The sequence below is a fragment of the Marmota flaviventris genome, chromosome X, assembly GCF_047511675.1.
Source record: "Marmota flaviventris isolate mMarFla1 chromosome X, mMarFla1.hap1, whole genome shotgun sequence".
Classification (NCBI taxonomy): domain Eukaryota; kingdom Metazoa; phylum Chordata; class Mammalia; order Rodentia; family Sciuridae; genus Marmota; species Marmota flaviventris.
This window is the reverse complement of record NC_092518.1, coordinates 42,571,633-42,593,664: the sequence shown is the minus strand read 5'-3', so window position 1 is coordinate 42,593,664 and position 22,032 is coordinate 42,571,633. Positions and strand designations below refer to the sequence as shown.

Genomic DNA, 22,032 nt, shown 5'->3' with positions numbered 1-22,032 from the left:
CTAGAGCTACAACTGCCAAAGAAGTAACAGTCACTTGTTTTAACTGAGGTAGGGGTAGTGTTTGGTATCCTGTGGGTGACAGAATGTCCTTGTTTGTGTCTATGCTTAGACATTATAAAGGAGCTTTGTAAGCCAAATGTGGTGGTGCATGCCTATAATCCTAGCAACTTGAGAGGCTGAGGCAGGAGGATGTAAGTTTGAGGCCAACCTTGGCAATTTAGTGAGGTCATAGCAACTTGGTGAGACCCAAGTGCCCCTGGGTCCAATTCCTAGTACCAAAATAAATAAACAAACAAATAAATAAATAAAGGAGGTTTTGTTTGTCTCATTTTATAATAGCTTCAGAGTAATCTCTTCTGAGGCAGGTATTCTGTGAAATTATTTTTTAAATTTTTTTTAGTTATACATGGACACAATATCTTTATTTTATTTATTTGTTTTTATGTGGTGCTGAGGATCAAACCCAGTGCCTTACACATTTGAGGCAAATGCTCAACCACTAAGCTACAGCCTCAGCCCCTCTATGAGATTATTTATGGCTAATAGAATGACATGGCCAGGCTACAGGTGCCATGCCAGCTTCTAGATGTCACAGCCTGCTCCTTTGCTCCCTTCTTTCCCTTTTTTTTTTTTCTCATGCTAAACATGTTAGGTATGGAACTGTGTCCTCTAAAAATGCCTGTGTAAATCCTAACTCCCACTACCTCAGAATGTACCCTTACTTGGAACAAGGTCTTTGTGGATAGTCAGTTATGTTTGAATAAAGTCATGCACGATCATTGCATGCTGCATACATGTATGGAAATATCACGGTGAATCCCACTAATTTGTACAATTATTATGTGTTAATTATATTTTTTAAAAACACTACTATACTGGAGTAGTCCAGTGTGATTGGTAACTTTATAGAAAAGGAAAGTTCAAACACACACAGGAGAATACCATACCACGTGAAGAGGAAGGCAGAGATGGGGTGACACACCTGAAGGCAAGGAATGAATGCCAAGGATTTCCAGCAAACCACCAAAAGATGAGAGAAAGGCCTGGAACAGATCCTCCTTTTTAGCCTGTCTAAGGAACCAGCCCTGCCAACACCCTGATTTTGGACTTCCAGCTCCAGAACTATGAGACTATACATTTCTATTGTTTAAGTACCCCCCAACTCCAACTGTATTTTGTTACAGTTACTGGGTCAAGGCTATACAACAATTCTTTGTACTCTGTTTTTGTAATCTTTCTTTACATCTAGAATAATTTTAAATTTTTTTTTAAATTGATTTTTTTTTTCGGGGTACTGGGGATTGAACTCAGGGCCTTGTGCATGCTAAGCAAGCACATGAGCAGGTGAGCTATATCCCCAACCCAAAATTAAAAAAAAAAACAACCTGAAAATGGAAAAATAATCAGAGGACAGAAAAGAGAATTTATGAAACTTAAATAAATTTTGCCCGCCAGCACAGATGCTAAATATCTCTAGCAGGGCTGGGGTTATGGCTCAGTGACAGAGTGCTTGCCTCGAATATGTCAGGCACTGGGTTTAATCCTCAGCACCACAAAAAAATAAAATAAAGATATCGTGCCCATGGATAACTAAAAAATATTTTTAGAAAAAATCTCTAGCAGTCATAAACATGCCAATAAAACAAAAATGAAAATGAATTTTAAGACACTCGGTGGCAGTCACTTCGCAGACCAGACTTCTCTCGTTCACGCGTCTTGCTCCGCTTCCTCAGAAACCCTGTCTGACAAACCCGATATGGCTGAGATCGAGAAATTCAATAAGTCGAAATTGAAGAAGACAGAAACCCAAGAGAAAAATCCTCTGCCTTCAAAAGAAACGATTGAACAGGAGAAGCAAGCAGGCGAATCTTAATGAGGCGTGCACCGCCAATATGCACTCTACATTCCACAAGCATTGCCTCCTCATTTTATTTCTTTTAGCTGTTTAACTTTGTAAGATGCAAAGAGGTTGGATCAAGTTGAAATGACTGTGCTGCCCCTTTTCACATCAAAAAATCGAGAACTACTGACAAGGAAGGCCAGGCCTGCCTCTCCCATCTACCTGTCTGGCTGGCAGAGAAAGAAAAGAACTTGCATGTTGGTGAAGGAAGATATTGGGTGGGAGGATGGTGAAATCTAGAGTAAGATCCAAGCTGTTTCAAGGTGTCCTGCAGGCTGTAAAATGCAATTTAATCAGAGTGCCATTTTTTTGTTCAAATGATTTTATTTATTGGAATGCACAATTTTTTAAATATGCAAATAAAAGTTTTAAAACTTGAAAAAAAAAGAAAATTAATTTTAAGAAAAAAATGTTTGCACATCTTGGGGCAAATAGCTTCCAAATGGCTTAGAAATTTCACATCCCAGGGCAGAGGCCCACAAACTTCTCAAACACCTAAAATCCTGAGACATAGGATCTCTAAACAGCTAACAGACTTCACAGTCTGTTTACAGATGTTATATTCTGAAGTGAGATTCTAAAACAAATCTGAGAATTCACATCCTAGAAACACTCCACCAAATTACACACAGCCATACAACTACCTTATATTGAGCTGACTTGAGCGTCACTTTCCTCTTACTTACCTGCACTCAGCCAAACACCTCCCCTGCCTGATGCCCACAATCCCTTCATTAAAAAGTTGGGCTGGTGGTGTTAGTGGTGCATGCCTATAATCTCAGCAGCTTTTGAGGATAAGGCAGAAGGATCACAAATTCAAAGTCAGCCTCAGCAATTTAGTGAGGCCCTGAACAACTCAGTGAGACCATGTCTCAAAATTAAAAAAAAAAAAAGGCTGGGGATGTGGCTCAGTGTCTTTGCACCCCTGGGTTCAGTCCCCATTACCAGGGGAAAAAAAAACATGGATATTTCACAACTCGGAGAAGAGCCATTGATACAACTCAGGGACCTTGCTGCCTGGAAACACCCTGACCACCAAGAATGTCAGAAAAAGCCTTTTAAAAAATATATAAAAAATGCTGCAGATATAGCTCAGTGAAGTTGGGCTGGTGATGTAGGTCAGTGATAGAATGCTTGCCTGACATGCACAAGGCCCTGGGTTTGACCCTTAGCATCTTGGGGAATAAGCAGTGCAGTTATAGCCAGGCCCAGTAGTGCAGGCCTGTAATTCCAGCTGCTCAGGAAACTGAAGCAGGAGGATTTCAAGTTCAAGGCCAGCCTTGAAAATTTAGCAAGATTCTGTCTCAAAATAACTAACTAACTAAATAAATAAATAAGCAAGCTCCAGCCAGGTGCTGTGGTGCATGCACATAATCCCAGCAACTCGAAAGGCTGTCACAGGAAGATCACAAGTTTGAGGCCAGCCTAGGCAACTAAGTAAGTCCCTAGACAAATTAGTGTGACCTTATCTCAAAAGAAAAAAATAGAAAGGGCTGGGGATATAGCTCAGTGGTAAAGTGCCTCTGGGTTCAATCCCCAGTACCACAAAGAAAAAAAAAAAGTCATTTATTGCCGCAGTCTGGCTGGGCACAAAATAACCGGGAGGTCACAAGCCACTTGTAGGTTCAAACAGGAACTACTTTATTGCCAGAACCCTGCGGGAACTCTCTAGAACTCCACGGAAACTCCTAGAGAACCAACGGGAACTCCGCGGGAACTCAAAAGTAGTGGGCACCCGAGGCAGCAGGAGCCGCCCCACTGCCGGAAAGCAGAGGTCCACATACACAACTGAATACACAGCTTGTTTCAATTTAGCATCATCCAGTTACAGCTATCAGTCATTATCTTAATAATTATACACAGCTTAACTTAATTATCATCATCTTAATGGCTCGCTGGCGTTACTTCTCAACCACTCCTTCTGGCAAAATGCCAGGCACCATCCTGACTTGGCTGTGGCTTTCAACAATTTATGACCCACCCAATCACCATACTCCTCCTTCCTCCACACAAAACTCCACACACCCTAGTCTGGCCTGGTTCAGAGGGGATCAAGAAACCTACACATACTCCTGTCCTAGGGGAGAGGGGCTGGCCCAGAGGAGGAGCATGAAGTCGCCTTGAACCTTATTTGCTGGACTCAGACCTATAAGTAGCCTAAAAACAGATGCCAGGGGCTGAAGAAGAGTACTTCTTAATGCTGCTGTGAAAATTGAGTAGGTTCTGGGGCTGGGGCTGTAGCTCAGTGGTGGAGTGCCTGCCTTGCATGTGTGAGGCACTGGGTTTGATCCTCAGCACCACATAAAAATAAATATATTGTATCCAACTACAACTAAAAAAAGTAAAGGGAAAAAAAAAAAGACTTGCCAATAAAGTTGTCCCACAATGGAAATTACATTTTTTTAAAAAAGTGAGTGGGTCCTAAAATCACTATAAGAAGATGCAGTTAAGTGTTGTTTTAAAAAAAGAACTGTAATCCCAGCTACTGGGGAGGCTGAGGTAGAAGGATCTCAAGTTCAAGGCTAGCTTGGACAACTTAGTGAGACCCTGTCTCAAAAAATAAAAAGGGATAGGGGTGTGAATCAGTGGTAGAGTGCTCCTGGGTTCAATCCCCAGGACTGCAAAAAAAAAAAAAAAATCAATAAATAAAAATTAAACATAAAACATAAAAAAATAAGAGAATAAAAAGTATTGCCCGAAACACACTGTACCAGGCCTTGAGTACAAGCCAATAATGCCAGCTTCTTTTATAGGTTTGCAATCTGAAGTTCTTAGTCGGGATTCGAACCTATGTCTCCAATAACCAAACCCCTGCCTTGGCAATTTGAATACCAACAGGCGCCAGAGCGCCTGCGCTGAAAGGAAGCAACTGAGCCGGGGGTGGGGTGGGGGAGCTTCCCCTAAGTGATTCCGGTAAACCTCGGGACCCTGGAAGAGCTTTGTGTAGGAATCTCGCGGATACCAATTGAAGCTCAGGAGGGCTCTGATCCCGCCTTACTCCTCCTGGAGCCAATCACCTCTGTGCACCCTTCCGGTTCCCCCCAACCGCAATTTTGATTCAAATCTCTGTAGAGCCAACCCGGGGCAGAGGGTGGGAGGGGTGGTTGTAAAACCGTGGCGGTAGTAGCTGTCAGTCAGGTTGAAGCTTTAGGTCGAAGGTGAGGTTTGTTCGGGACCAGAACGGGTCTACGAAGCGCCATTTTCTCCTCGTCTTGGGTCGTTTCATTGGGGGAATGTGGAGCCCTTTCATGTCTCCACACATACAATGGTATCTTCCAAAATACGCGACCCCTCTCCTGTGGTACCTCCCAGAGTGGACTGTTCCATTTCCGTGTCTCACCTTAGTGTGTTCCTGAGCTGCACTGGCTCGTTTTTAACACTTCTATTCCCTAAAGGAACAGCACCAGCAATTATTGAGTGCCTGATAAATTCCAGGTTCTTAACTAATAATAAAAGTAGCTAAGAATGATTAAATAATCATATATATTTTTAAAAAGATTACCCCCACCCACGCTTCCTTGTGTATCCGACCTAGAGATGGCTGTTATGTCAGTGCAGCATGAATCATTCAGTTTTCAGTTCATCTCAACACAACTAAATAGACTCTTTGACGCCTTCCTCATCCCCGCCCACGTTTATTTATTTATTTGTTTGTCTGTTTCTACTGGGGATTGAACTCAGGGGCACTACACCCCTGAGCCATATCCCCAGCCCTATGCTGTATTTTATTGTAGAGACAGGATCTCACTGAGTTACTTAGCACCCCACCATTGCTGAAGCTGGCTTTGAAGCCGCCATCCTCCTGCCTTAGCTTCCTGAGCCGCCAGTGTGCCGGCCCCCACCCACGTTTAATTCCTGCCTCCCAAAATCCCCCATGGACTGTCCCAGTCCCAGACCATGTTGTCCTTAAGAAAAAAAAAAAACAGAATCCCAACCCCTAGCCTCAGAGCCCCTGAGACCACTGATGAAAGTGTGCATTTGTGTGGCAGCATTTATCAAAATAAAAAAAACTGACACCCCCCAGTGGAATGTCAGCAATGCCAAGAAAGGGATATGTGAATTTCTAAGTTACTCAGTGTCTTCCCAGCACCCCTACTGTGTGCAGGTGCTCCAAAGGAGGTTCATTGAATAATAACTCCTTTGGCCTGACAATTCCCCTTCTAAATATGTTCTAAGGAAATAGTCACACACATGCACAGGTCTGTGCTTGTCCTTGCCTAGTGTGTGCAAGGCACTGGGTTACATCCTAGCACTGTAAAGAATGGGAGGAATGGTCAACAAGTGGGGGAAGGATAAAGGTAATGCATGTTATACCATGAAGCTCCAGTTGACTGTAGAAATAAATGAGACTTCAGCTCTGTAAACATACTGCAGATGGCTCAGACACTTCACATCATTGCACACTGAGCATGAGAGAAGTTGGAGACCTCACACCATGTGACAGAGTCAAAAATGGTTCAGGGATCTCACACTGTGGACACAGACCACAAAACAGCATAGATACCTCATACTCTGGCCAAAAATTGGCAAAAAGCTCAGATAACTCACATAATGAAACATAAATACCAAAACATTTTATATACCTCATCCTTTGGTAACAAATTCCTGCCAAAATTTCAGAAACCACAGAGTCCTTGACACCTCAGGGAACTTCCACACTGGGGTACTGACTCCAGACAACTCACATACCTCATGCCCTAGATATAGACCCTAAAACAGCTCAGAGACCTCACCACCTGGAATATAGGTAGAAAATCTGACCATACCTCATACACTTGACAAACTCCAAAACAATTCAGACACCTGAACACAAACAATGCAGGTGACACTTGTACTGGCTAGAGGTTCTGCCTAAAAGACATGCTGTTAATGGGGGGAAAACAAGTGGGAAAAATGCTTAAAGACCTCATAACATGAGAGCCAGGCCTGCAAAGTGTTCTGAGATCTTAACATCACAACTCAGAGAGCCCAAACTTCATGGAGCAAATCATAAATACTTCCATAATGCCCCCAGGAACACTTTTAAAAGACTTTTTAAAAAATTCAAGAAACCTCAAACCCTCAAAGATTCCAAAACAGCTTTGAGACTTAACACCCTGTAACAAAGGCCCCTATACATTATAGACACCACAAAACCTGAGATGCAGATCTTACAAGATAGGGACCACATATCTTGGACATAGATTTCAAAATATTTCAGAGGGCTGGGTGCAGTGGTTCATGCCTATAATCCCAGCAACTTGGGAGACCGAGGCAGGAGGATCACAAGTTTGAGGCCAGCCTCAGGAACTTAGTGAGGACCCCAGCAAATCACAGAGACCCTGTCTCAAATAAATAAATAAATAAATAAAATGGATGGATGGGGATATTACTCAGTGGTAAAGTGCCCCGGGGTTCACTCCCTGGTGACAAAAAATTAATCAAATTAAATTAAAATTGAAAAAAAGAAACAACATTTCAGAGAGTTAGAGATGTGGCTCAGTGGTAAACCACTTCCCTGGCACATGGAAAGTCCTGGATACACCTCCTCCACACACACACAGAGAACCATTTCAGAGAACTCACAAGCCAGCACACAGACCCATAAATAGATTTAAGACTTCAGAACATAGAAGCAAACCCCCAAGAGACTTTATAGTCAAGAACACAGACACTCACCAGGTATAGTGGCAAGTGCCTGTGATCCCAGTGACTAAGGAGGCTGAGACAAGAGGATCTCTAGCTCAAAGCCATACTCAGCAACTTAGCAAGGCCCTAAGCAACTTCATGAGATCATGTCTCACGAAAATTTAAAAAATAATAATAATAAGCCACTGAGGAGGTGGCTTAGTGGCTAAGGACCCCTGGGTTAAATCCCCTGTACCAGAAAAAAAAAAAAAGAACACACCTTACACCTTGGAGAAGAGACACTGATACAACTCAGGAACCTTGCTGCCTGGAAACACCCAGAATATATTAGACACAACACTCCCTAGAATTGAGACCACCACGAAGATCAGAAACTTCACACTTGGAAACAACTAAAATTACTCAAATACCTTCCATCTTGGAACTCAGAATCCACATGAGCTAGGAAAACAAGCACACTGAGACTCAGAATATGAAACAGTAACTCTGAACAGAGATATCCAACACCTCATAGACTATACACTAGATGCAGACCTCTAAAACATTTCAGACATCACATACCTGGAGATACAATCCCACTAGAGAACAAAGATGTCATAACTTGTGACACATTCCCATAAGTAAATTTGGAAATAGACCCCAAATAAATGAGGGATATCACCATTAAGAAAGTAATCCAGGACTGGGGATATAGCTCAGTTGGTAGAGTGCTTGCCTCACACCACACACAAAGCCCTGGGTTCAATCCCCAGCACCATAAATAAATTAAAAAATAAAAAAAAGAAAGAAAGTAATCCTAGCTGGGCACAGTGGCCTATACCTGTAATCCTAGCAGGAGAATTGCAATTTGGAGGCCAGCCTCAGCAACTTAGCAAGACCCTGTCTCAAATTTAAAAAAGGGGGGGGGGGCTGGGGAAGTGGCTCAGTGGTAAAGTACATCAGGGTTCAATGTCCAATAGAGAGAGAGAGAGAGAGAGAGAGAGAGAGAGAGAGAGAGAGAGAGAGATTGAAATAAAAAAGAAAGTAGTCCTGGGGCTGGGGGTAAAGCTCAATAGTAGAGTGTTTGCCTAGCATGCACAAGGTTCCAAGTTCATTCCCCAGCATTGGAGGAAAAACATAATCCCTACCAGGACAAAGACATTACATTTCTTATTTATTATATTATTAAAAATTATGATAAAATTGTCTAAACTAGACATAGTATCTGTGTATGAAAATTATACTTTTTAAAAAAGTTAACCAGCCAGGCACGTTGGCCCACACCTATAATCCCAGCAACTTGGGAGGCTGAGGTTCAAAACTAGCCTCAGCAATTTAACAAGACCCTAAGCAACTTAGCAAGACCAACTCAAAATAAATATAAAATGGGCTTGGGTTGTGGCTCAGTGACTCAGTAGTTAAGTGACTCTGGGTTCAATCCCTGGTACCAAAAAAAAAAAAAAGTTTACCAATCCAATATTATGTGATTGTATTAGCTGGGTTCTCAGAGAAATAGAACCAGTAATGGTGATAGGTAGGCAGGTAGATAGAGTTAAGAGGAAACTCATGATAACTGGCTCATGCAATTGCAGGATCGAAAGTAGATTGTGGGACTGGGCTTACACCAGTCCCACAATCTACTTTCTGTAAACTGGGGAACTAGAGGAATTAATAGTATAATTCTCTTCCCATGCTGAAGGCTTGAGAACTTGGGGAGAGGGGGACTAGTGTAAGCCCCTATCCCAAAGGCCCAAGAACCAGAAACTTCTGTGTCCCAAGGCAGGAGAAGATAAATATCCCTACTTCAGAATAGAGAGAAAGGATTCACCAGTCCTCTGCCTTTTAGTTCTATTTGGATGGCCCTCCAACAGATGGAATAGTGCCTTCCCACACTGATAAGGGTGGATCTTCTTATCTTTAGTCAGTCTACTGGTTCAAGTGCTAATCTTTTCTGGAAACACCCTCCCAGACACTCCCAGAAACACAGAAATATTTTCTCAGCTATTTAGGCATCCCTTAATCCACTCAAGTTGACACATTGTGATGGTCCTCATTGTGATTTTAACTTGTTTCCCCCATAAATTAAGAAATTGAACATCTTTCATATTTATTGGACTTTTGGGCATCCTCTTCTCTTTTTTTTCTAAATATTTGTTTTAATTGTAGATGGACACAATAATCTTTATTTTATTTTTATGTGGTGCTAAGGATCAAACCCAGGGCCTCACACGTGCTAGGCAAGTGCTCTACTGCTGAGCTCCAGCCCCAGCCCGGGCATCCTCTTCTTAATGAGTCTGTTCAAATCTGTTACCCACTTATCTACTGACTTTCTGCAGCTTGGGGCTATAATTGATTTGCTAACTCTTTGAAGTAGTGACTGGAATGAGGCTATTGTTAATTGACTGACTTTTCAGAGCATGTGTATGGATCTGAAGTTATTGCCAGTTAATTGTAGTTAGTTACTTGTTCACCAATTGAGATTTTGGTCACAAAACAGCCTTTTCCCATCTTCAATATGAAAAATAAATCTTTTAAGTCTGGGGACATAGCTCAGTGGTACAGAACCTGCCTAACATGCACAGGTTTGAGCCTCAGCATCACAAAAATTAAGTAAATAAATAAATACTTTAAATCCTCAACCCTTTTGGTCTTCCCTTGGCCAACCAATAGGAAAGACCATAGAAATGGTCCAAATCTTTATTCAGGGAAGTATGATTTTCAGTAGTGTTGCTATTTATGTGAATCTATAACAGGAGAATAGCTGCAATTGGACAAATTTTTGTAATTGATTAAGAAGAGTTAAATATAGGGTTTGGAGGTTATCCTGACAAAGTCAGTACAGAGTACCTGGTAACCTTAACTTGGGTCCAGACACCACACACACACAAAAGTGGATCTGGGTGCTGTGATAGACACCTATAATCCCAGCAACTCCATAGACTAGGGCAGGAGGATCGAAAGTTCAAGGCCAGCCTCAGCAATTTAGGGAGACCTTGTCTCAAATTTTTTTTTATTGTTTTAGATGTTGATGGACCTTTATTTATCTATCTATTTATTTATTTATTTATATGCGGTGCTGAGAATCGAACCCAGTGCCTCACACATGCTAGGCAAGCACTCCACCACTGAGCCACAACCCAGCCCATTGTCTCAAATTTTTAAGAGAGCAGGGGATGTGACTCAGTGGTAAAGCACCCCTGGGTTCCATACCCGGTAACCCCCCCAAAAAAAAAGGTGTGTTTCAGGGCTGGGAATATAGCTCCATTGTAGAGTGCTTGCCTAGTATGTGTAAAGCCTTGGGTTCAATTCCCAGAACCACAAAAAAATGTGTTTCATGTACTACAGTATAAGCAAACACCAACAAAACCACCTGTCAGCTCAAGAAATAGAGCAGAGGGCTGGGCTGTGCCTCAGTGGTAGAGTGTTTGCCTAGCATATGTGAGGCACTGGGTTCAATTCTCAGCACCACATAAAAATAAATAAATAAAATAAAGATATTGCATCCATCTATAATTTAAAAATTAAAAAAAAATAAATAAAAATAGAGCAGAAACATCAGCAAAGTTCCTCTGTAAGGGACCAGAGAGTGAGTTTTTAATTTTATTTTTCATTTACCCATTCAATAAATGTGTGTGTGTGTGTGTGTGTATTTTTTGCAGTACTGGGGATGGAACCCAGGGCCTCACACATGCTAGGCAAGTGCTCTACCACTAAGCTATACCTTAACCTCCCAGCAATGCCTGTTTTGAACAGTATATAACTGAACTCATATATTATATATTTTTGTCTTGTTCCTTTTTTCAACATTATGTCTATGAGATGGATATATGTTGTATGTAGCTATTCATTCTCATTGCTATTTAATTAGTGAAGCAGAGGAGACCCCAACCAAAAGACCCTTACCATAATTAAGCAGAAACCCCCACCATATTGGTAACATAAGTTCCTTTTGTCAGAAAGCTTCATAACAGAATATCAGCAAAAAATTCTGCAAAATACTCAATGTGGGATAGGACTTCCTATTTTTTGTGAGGACTAAGTTGCTCAGTCTTGCAAAAGTTAAGTTTGGCCACAGACTTGATGATGTTACTTCTGCTTTTGTGATAAAACTTGTAAAACCTCTGACTGATCTAAAAAAAAAAAAGTGAGACAAAAAGTACTTGACATTGAAAACTTGAAACCCTTCCTCTCACTGGGTATTAAGTTCAAAGAATTAGGTGATAGCCCCTCTGGACCCTGCAGCCAATAAACCTGCTTCCTGAGAAATTCTTGGGTGTCCTGCCTCTTCTGGCCTACATCAGTTAACAATTGCACAATTTGCTTATCTGTTTGCTTAGAGTAGAATTTCTACATCAACAGGTGCTATGGTTTGGATATGATTTGTGCCCTAAAGGTTCATGTGCTGGAAGTTTGGTCCCCAATGAAAAGGAGTAGGACCAGGGCTGGGAATATAGTTCAGTTAGCAAAGTGCTTGGCTTGCATGCACAAGGCCCTGGGTTCAATCCCCAGCACCACAAAAAAAAAAAGGAGAAAAAAAGAAAAGGAGTGGGACCTTTAAGAAATAGGGCTAGCAGAAAGTGACTTCTCTTGAAAAGATTAATGCTGGTCTCAGGGAGAGGGTTAGATCTCCCAGGACTCAATTATTTCCCATGACCATGTGTTTTTATAAAAGAGAAAGAATGAGGGGTGTAGCTAGGTGGTAGAGGGCTTGCCTAGCATGAGCAAGGCCCTGGGTTCCATCTCCATTCCTAGAACTGAACAAAAAAGAGTGAGCCAGGGCCCTGCCCAGTCTTTTTCTCCCTCTCTCACCATGTGATCTCTATGTACCAGTCACTCACCTCTGTCTCTCACCATATAATGTCCTGCCCCACCCACCTCAGAACCCTGCCACCAAGAAGGTCATCACCTTGATGGCGGACCAGAACCACAAGCCTAAATAAGCCTCTTTTTTGTGTGTGTGGTGCTGGGGATTGAACCCAGGGCTTTGTGCATGCAAGACAAACACTCTACCAACTGAACCATATCCCCAGCAAGCCTCTTTTCTTTATAATTACCTAGTCTGTGGTATTGTATTATTACAATACAATAAAAATGGACTAAAACACTGGGGATCCTGATCTTTAAACGTTATTAAATCATTCCAAATGGTTTCCAAAGCAGTTGTATCATTTTAAACACATACATTTTACATTTCATTTGAGACAAGGGATCCCTGTGTTGCCCAGGCAGGCCCCAAACTCCTAGGCTAAATGATCCTTCTTCCTCACCTCTCCAGTAGCTGAGATTACAGGTGAAGTCTGGGGTGCTGTGCTTAGATGTGTGTGTGTGTGTGTGTGTGTGTGTGTGTGTGTGTGTGGTTCTGAGGATGGAACTAGGCCCTTGTGTGTGCTAGGCAAGCACCCTATCACTAAGCTACACTCCCAGTCTCTGGGCTTAGATTTTTTATTATTTATTTATTTATTTTTAAATTCCCTTAGGGGAAAATGTTAGGCCACCCTGCTGGTTATTCCACATGTATTCAGATTCAAATTGGCAGGAAAATAGGTCTTTGTTTTTTGGTAGGGAAGATTGAACTCAGGGGCACTTGACCACTGAGCCACATCCCTACTCCTATTTTATATTTTATTTAGAGACAGGGTCTCACTGAGTTGCTTAGTGCCTCACTTTTGCTGAGGCTGGCTTTGAACTCTTGATCCTCCTGCCTCAGCCTCCTGAACCGCTGGGATTACAGGCATGTGCCACCATGCCTGGCAAAATAGGTCTTTTTTAAAACCAATGAAGCAAAATAGAAGAAATTTTGTTTCAAAACGGCCATCATTTGGAGGCTCTGGGGAGAGGAGAACTTTTAAAAGAGGCAGCAAAATGAGATAAAAGGCAGAAAATATACATGTGCAGGTATAGTTAGCTATGCTAGACAGCTGAGGCTGAGGGCAATCTCCACTCTTCTATTCCTTGGCTCCAGCCAGGCGGGGGTCCAGAGGGCAGGGTGGGGAAGAGGAGCCTTCAACCTTTACAGTAAAGGTTATCAGAAGGTTATCTTTAATTTCAGTCTGTTTCAAAATGTGGGCACATATTTCTTTATACCAGCTAGGGAGTTGGCACTTCATCCCATATTCTTCATGCCCTACATGGAGCAATGACTTGCAGACAAATCCTGGGTTCCTTCTCTAAGGCGTCTGCCCTCACCAAGCCACTCATACCTCTCCAATGCCCAAGGCCATGCATGCCCCCCAACCCCCTGTACAGACTGGATACATTTGCTGAATATTTTCTGAACACAAATGAAACCCTTAAGGATATTATTGATGGTTTAAGTCCTCATTTAAAAACTGAGCCATAGGCTGGGTGCAATGGCACATGTCTGTAATCCCAGCAGCTCGGGAGGTGGAGACAGGAGGATTACAGATTCAAAGCCAGCCTCAGCAAAAGAGAGGCATTAAGCAACTCAGTGAGACCCTGTCTCTTAGTAAAATACGAAATAGGGCTGGGGATGTGGCTCAGTGGTCAAGTGCCCCTGAGTTCAATCCCTGGTACAAAAAAACAAAAAACACACAAAACCTAGTCATAGCCAGGTAAGGTGGCACATGCCTGTATGATCCCAGCAATTCAGGAAGCTGAGGCAGGAGGATCAGAAATTCCAAGGCCAGCCTGAGAGGCTTAGCAAGACCCTGCTTAAAAAAAAAAAAAAAAAAAAGCTGAGTCCGGGAATCCCAGTGGTTTGGGAAGCTGAGGCAGGCAGATTGGAAGTTTGAGACCAGCCTGAGCAATTTAGCAAGGCTCTAAGCAACTTAGCAAGATCCTATCTGAAAATAACATTTTAAAAAAGGTTGGCTTAATGGTAGAGCACTTGCCTAGCATGTGTGAGGCCCTGGGTTCGATTCTCAGCACCACATATAAATAAATGAATAAAATAAAGGTCCATCAACATCTAAAAAATATTTTTATAAAGGGGGTTAAAGATGTAACTCAGTAGTAGAATGCTCCTGAGTTAAATCCCTAATACCAAAAAAACAAAAAAAAAAAACACCTGGGCCATAATAGGAATATCTAAATAAAATATCCGTTAATCAAATCAAGCCTCCATGTATGAAAGACAGCATTCAGTACTTGTCTTTTTGTATCTGGCTTATTTCACTTAACATAATGTTCTCCAATTCTATCCATTTTGCAAAAGACAGGATTCCATTCTGTAACTCGGAACAATACTCCATTGTGTATATATACTAAAGAGTTATGAAAAATAACAAAACAGCCCCCATGGAAAAGCAGAGACACAATGCAGCTCTGGGGAAGGGAGGAGAAACTAGCCCAGCATTAACCTTCCAGTAAATCCTTTCCTGATTACAATGGGCCCTGAAGGAAGGAGGCGAATACTGAAACTCTGAGAGATAATAAATTCCAGAAAAAAAATGCCCATCCCTCACAATCTGGACTCCTATCTCTCCAAGTAACAATGAGTTTCAATTTTTTACAGCTGCCCTCCTGAGTTAAAAGTTTTAACCTACTAAACTAGCCCCTGACTATCTGAATGGCACACCCACAAGTTACAATGATGAAACCACCCTAATTATACCCTATAAAACCAAAATCCCCTCTGTAACTGATGGCCATTTTCACAACCAGAAAATGAGTCCCTATGATACCTTGAGCCCACCAAGAACAATAAATGGCTTCCCTGAATCTGTTGAGGTCTGAAGCCATTATTTTGTGCTTACATATACCACACTTTTTTTGATCCATTTATCTATTTTTGAGCACCTAGATTCATTCTATATATTAGTTCTTGTGAACAGTACCTCATTAAACAATACATGTTATCAAACATAAAATATTAGCCAGGCATGGTGGTGCATGCCTGTAATCCCAGTGGCTCAGAAAGCTAAGGCAGGAAAATTGTGAGTTTAAAACCAGCCTCACCATCTTAGCAAAGCCCTAAGCAACTCAGTGAGACCCTGTCTCTAAATAAAATACAAAAAAGGGCTAGGAATGTGGCTCAGTGGTTAAGCGCCCCTGGGTTCAATCCCCAGTGTCAAAAAAAAAAAATTAAATATTAGTTCTTTAGTACTGGGAATTGAACTCAGGTCCTCGTACACTCTATCACTGAACTATACCCCCAGCCCTAAATTATTTTTTTTAATCTATAGGGCTGGAACTGTAGTTCAGTGGTAGAGCGCTTGCCTAGCATGTGTGAAGCACTGGATTCAATCTTCAGCACCACATAAAAATAAATAAATAAAATAAAGATAATCTGTACACCTACAACTAAAAATATATTTATAAAAAAAGTTTAGGGCTGAGGCTATAGCTCAGTTGGTAGGGTGCTAGTCTCACATGCACAAGTCCCTGGGTTCAATTCCCAGCACCACATACACACACACACAAAAAAAAAGTTTAAAAGAACAATTAAGGGGCTGGGGCTTAGTGGTAGTATACTTGCCTGGCATGTATAAAGCACTAGGTTCGATTCTCAGCACCACATATAAATAAATAAAATAAAGGTCCATCAACAACTAAAATAAATCTATTATATAAATGGTGCTACACACTCATAACCCCAGGGACTTGGGAGGTTGAGGCAGGAGGATAGTAGGTTCCAGGCCAGCCTGGGAAATGTGGAGAGACCTATCTCAAAGTAAAAAAAAAAAAAAAAAAAGATGTGGCATGTAGCTCAGTGGTAGAGTGCCCCTGGGTTCCACCTCTAGTACTGCAAAATGAAAAAAAAAAGAAAAAACACCTTCTCACCATAAGAGATTATAAATGTTTGAAATGTGAGGTGAAACAGAAATGCTGACTGCCATGATTTGATATTTGCACATTATATATATATGTGTGTGTGTGTGCGTGTGTGTGTGTGTGTGTGTAATATCACATTGGGCCACATAAATATGTACAAATATTATGCATCAATTAAAAACTTAAAAATCTGTCTCTCTACAAAAATATTTGAATTAGTGGAGAGAAATGATTCAGTTTGGTTTTAGTCGTGAAACTAACATTAGCAATTTTTTTCTTTTTGGTTTCTTGTACTGAACCTTGGTTTTGGACCTTGCACATTTTAGATAAGCATTCTGCCACTGAGCCAAATGCCTGACCCTCTTTAAGTTAAATGCATTTATTTATTTATTTACTTATTTATTTTTATAAATTGAACCCAGGGACACTTAACTACTGGGCTACACCCTTAGTCTTTTTATTTTTTGAGACAATGTCTCCCTAAGTTGCCAAGGGTCTTGCTTAATTTCTGAGTTGGTCTCAAGTTTGTGATCCTCTACCTCAGCCTCCTGAGTAGCTGAAATTATAAGCCTATGCCACTGCACCCAGGCAACATTAGCAACTTTAAAAATTTTTTAATATCTTCATTTTATTAATTTACTTTTAGGTGGTGCTGAGGATTGAACCTAGTGCCTCACATGTGCCAGCTAAGCGCTCTGCCACTGAGCTACAACCCCAGCCTCACATTAATAACTTTTAAATTAATGTCTACTGTGCCTTTTGTTATTTATAAAAGTATGAATAAACATACATAAATATAAATATATAAGTATAAAAGTATGAATCATAGTATAGGGTCATCTTAGAGATCAGGGCCAAACTCAAGTGTGATGTTTCCAGAAGAAAACTGATTTGATAGACTATGTCAAGATAGGAAGATGAAATTCCTGGCCTCTTTCCCATATCTTCTTGATCTCGGTGCTGCTTCTATGCCATGTTCAGGCGTGGAGTCTGGAGATTCATATTCTAGCTGTTGAGTCTTTGACTGTCATGTGTATCCCATGAGCCTTTTTTTCCTTCAGTCTGATGGGGAGTCTTAAAGACCATTGTGATTTGTCAGAGGGTCACAGTTTTGGGAGACTCACAGCCTTGAAAATGAAATATCTTTGGGGAATTAAATCATCTCTCTCCGAATATAACACATTTGAAAATTATTGTCTATTCTGGGGATATAGCTCAGTGGTAGAGTGCTTGCTTAGCAGGCACAAGGCCCTGGGTTCCATTCTAAGTCCTGCAAAGATAGATAGATAGATAGATAGATAGATAGATAGATGATAGACACATAAAAGTTGTTATTAGAATATGACAGATTGCAGTAAAGCACACTCTACCAGCCTCATTTTTACATAACTACCTCTTTAAAGGCCCTGTCTCCGGCTGGGGTTGTGGCTCAGTGGTAGAGAGCTTGCCTAGCACGTGCGAGGCCCTGGGTTCAATCCTCAGCACCACATAAAAATAAATAAATAAAATAAAGGTATTGTGTCCAACTACAATTGAAAAATAAATATTTTTTAAAAAATAAAATAAAGGCCCTGTCTCCAAATACAGCCATGTTCTAATATATTGGGGTTTAGGTTGTCAACATATGTTTTTGAAGGGGTTACAATTCAATCCATAACAGCCAGAGATGAATTTTTATATGTACCCAAGATGGAGGAAGAGAAGAAAGTAGGTGGGTCTGGGCTGTAGTAGCTTGCTCTTGGGAGACCTCACCGAAGATGGATAGGATGTCCAGTAAATGACCATCATGGGAATCAGTACAAGTTTTGGCAATGTAAATGCATAGCCATGACCTCACTTTGGTAAAAAAAAAATTAATAATGCTGTTTATTATGAAAAGTGCAAAAAATGCATAAAAAACAAAAAAAATCACTCTAGGGCTGGGGATATAGCTTGGTGGTGGAATGCTTGGGTAGCATATGTGAGGCCTTAGGTTTGATTCCCAGCATTACAGGGGGAAAAAAAAAAACACTCTAAATCCCACTGCCAATAAATAGCCATCACTCATGCCACTCTGTCTCCTTAGACACAGATAGAAGGTGAGACCACTGTTTAGACTGAAGGTCAGAGAAATAGAAACAAAAGCAATTTACAGAAATGACCATACTGACTGTACATACTATTTAGCTTAAGTAAAAGGTGCTACATTCTTCTTCAAAGGGATTAAGAGAAGAAAAACAAATGGACATTGTATCAGTTTCCTATTGCTGCTGTAACAAATTACCAAACTTAGTGACTCAAAACAGCATAATTTTCCTATCACACCTTTCTAGAGGTTAGAAGGCTGATATCGGGGTAAGCAGGGTTATGTTCCCTTCTAACGGGTTTGAGAGAGAATCAGTCTCTTGGCCTTTTTCAGATTCAAGAGGTTCCCCCTTCCATTCCTTGGCTCATGACCCCTTCCCTCACCATCAAAGCTAGCAACTGCAGTTAAGCTTTTCTTACATTGCATCTCTTCTGCCCTTGAGAAATTGATGTGACTCCATTTTAAGAAATGAATAAATAAGTTCTAAGCACATACCCACCCTGCTGAGTTGTTTGTCTGCAAATAACAGGAGAGATCTGTGATGCCAGGTGTCCCTGACTCAGTTAGGCTAGGTGAGGACCCATAGCAACCCCCTAGCAACCACCAATCAGCATGAGACAGGGAAAATACCTGGGATGCCAGATGACACCCCAGTAGTTTATGGTGGTTGATAACATGTTGGGAAACCATGTGATTTAGCTCGTACACCCCTCGTGGCCTAAACCAATCAGTTCAAATGAATCCCCCTCTTGTACTAACCAATCACCCCTACCCAACTTGTTCCCTCCGTTGAATGTGCTAATCAATGTTAAGAGTTGTTGTTTGGGGGCTGGGGTTGTGGCTCAGAGGTAGAACGCTCGCCTAGCACATGTGAGGCCCTGGGTTCGATCCTCAGCACCACATAAAAATAAATAAATAAAATAAAGGTATTGTGTCCAACAACAACTAAAAAATAAATATTTTAAAAAAAGAGTTGTTGTTTGATTTTCCTGCGGTATGGAATGATTTGCTGTCTGATGTTGTGACGCATAGAGTATCCCCCCAAAACCTAAAAAATCTCACTGAACAAAGGACCGGGACTCACTCCCTGGGACCACTGCGTCAGAAACGGTTGTGAGTCCAGGCTCGAGCTTGCAATAAAGACTCTTATGTGATTGCTATGGATTCGGCTCCTGGAGGTCTATTGGGGTCCCACGAATCTGGCATGACACCCTCTGCCTCTTTTACTTTGTGTGTGTGTGTATTTGTGTGTGTTGCTGGGGACTCAATCCAGGACCTGGAACATGCTAGGCAAGTATACTACCCCTGAGCTACATCCAGGCCCCCTTTTTCAAATTTTATTTTGAGCCAGATTCTGGCTAAATTGCCCAGATTTGGCAACTTGCTATCCTCCTGCCTCAGTTGCTGGGATTACAGGCATGTGCCACCATGCCTGGCCCTTTATTTTAAGGAATTCTGTGATTACATCAGACCCACTAGATGATCCAGCATAACCTTCCTATTTTAAGGTCAACTGATTATCAATTTAAATCCCCCTTGCCACAGAACATAACGTATTCACAGGTTCTGGGGTGGGGACATTGTTGTACCTAACATAGAGACTGCTAAACTCCCCTGAAAGTTTTTCTGACAACATCCTCTATGTTTAAACTTTCATAATTCTCTAAGTTGGGCTGGTGGTGTAACTCAGTGGTGAAGCACTTGCCTAATATGCACAGGCCCGAGTTCCAACCAGTGCTGGAAAAAAAAATCAAAAAAACTTCATGATTCTCTAAGTTAAAAAAAAATGTTATGAAAAACATTTATCAGAAAAGATCCTTTTGTCTGAACCAGCAAGTGGAACAAGCTTGACCAGTAATTAAGACAATAGATGAGCTCAAAAAAGAGGAGATAGGATTCAGGTTGGCAGGCACTGACATGGAAGACCAAGGTTCTATGACCAAGAGGCTTGTGGGATGTCTTTTGTGCTCATCATGGCTACCTTTTGCAATGCACCTGCACCTGCATCTATGTTGAGTGGAGGACACAGGGCACTTCAGAGAGGCTAGGTAAAACTTGCTCAAGGCCAAACAGCTAGTAAGTAACAGGGCTGATTCAACACCAAGCCCCCTGATCCTAGAGGCCAGGTTCTTGTTAGTTTGTTTGTTTGTGATGCAGTATTAGAGATCAAATCTACAAGTACCATACTACTCAGCTCCATTTCTAGTCTTTTTATTTTTTTTATTTTGAAACAAGTTCTGACTAAGTTGCCAGGGCTGGCCTTGAATTTGCAATCCTCCTGCGTCAGCCTCTCAAGTAGCTGAGATTACAGGCATGCGCCAATGTGCCCCACTTAAAGGCCAGGTTCTTACCACCACCCCATGTTGACTCATGTTAGTAGTGAACTGTGGTCGAAAGACTGTTCTTCCTGAGAAGGGAATGCTGGCCCACCTAGGTCCCAGCAAGACACACACACACACACACACACACACACACACACACTCCTAACTCTTGGAATTGTGAATGTAACATTTCATTGTCAAAAAAACGCTGCAAGTTTAGGATCTGGACAGATTATCTGGCTGGGCACTAAATGTGATCATAAGCATTTTTTTTTTTTTTGGTGCTGGGGATATAACCCAGGGCCTACACAAGCACTCTACCACTGAGCCATACCCCAGACCCCACAAGTGTTCTTATAAGATGAAAGCAGAAGGAGATTATACAGACAGAATATTGGAACACACACACACACACACACACACACACACACGGAGCTGATATGACCATAAAGGCAGAGATTGAAATAATAAGGCCACTAGGCAAGAAGAGCTGACAGCCACTGGAAACTGGAAGAGGCAGGGGACAGATTATACCCTAGAGCCCGTGGGAGTGCAGCCCTGCCAACGCCTTGCCTTTGGACTTCTGGCCTGTGGAACTAAGAGAGAATCTTTCTGATGCTTTGGTGTGGCATCTGACACCAAGACAGAGACACAGTAGGTGTTCAACAAATAATTATAATAAATAATATAAACATAATAATAATATAAAAGGAAGTTGTGCTCAGTGGCTACTCAGGAGACTAAGTTAGGAAGATCATTTGAGCCCAGGAGTTCAAAACTTGCCTAGACAGCGAGAACCTGTCTCAAAATAATAATAATAATAAAATAGTAAAGTAAGAAAGGCAAGCAGGAAGTGGGGAAGACGTACAGAGAGACAAGGCCATCCACATAACTTTGGTTTTTTTCTTGTAGGAATGACGTAGAAACAAACCCTATGGCCTCAAGACTGGAAGAGCAAGGTTGATTCTGTACTCCACCTGTAGGTAGCAGTGAAACATTGGACAGGGGGAAGGGGGAAGGTCACTCTCTCCTAGGACTCCAAGGCAGATAAGGCGTGGAGCCTGAGTGACTACAATCAGGGTGTGAGCCCTGAAGCCAGCTCTAGCTCCCCTGGTAAATACACATTCCTCTTGTCTTTCTCTGCCACCTTCACACACACACCACACACACACACACACACACACACCACACACACACACACACATGCGCACACACTGTCACCTGACTTCATAGAGCTCCTAAAGCCCCAGGAATGTCAAATTTACCTTTATCTTCTGTCCTCTGTGAGCCCACATACCAATTTAGGGTTATGAAGTCAGCAGTGACCATCTTGTCTAATTCCTTCACTGACCAAATGGGGAAACTGAGACACAGAGAGGACCAGGGATCTGTTCAAGGGCACTTGG

General features: G+C 41.7%; 1 protein-coding gene and 1 long non-coding RNA gene across 3 annotated transcripts in view; one reads left to right on the top strand and one right to left on the bottom strand.

The window, feature by feature from the left end:
• Nucleotides 1-22,032, bottom strand: part of LOC139703351 (uncharacterized) — a 140,476-nt gene that overhangs the window by 86,611 nt on the left and 31,833 nt on the right. The gene's annotated exons all lie outside the window — the stretch shown is intronic.
• Nucleotides 1,655-2,175, top strand: LOC139703322 (thymosin beta-4-like). Its single transcript, XM_071606635.1, has one exon. The coding sequence runs from the start codon at nt 1,655-1,657 to the stop codon at nt 1,871-1,873; it is 219 nt and encodes a 72-aa protein (XP_071462736.1). The 3' UTR covers nt 1,874-2,175.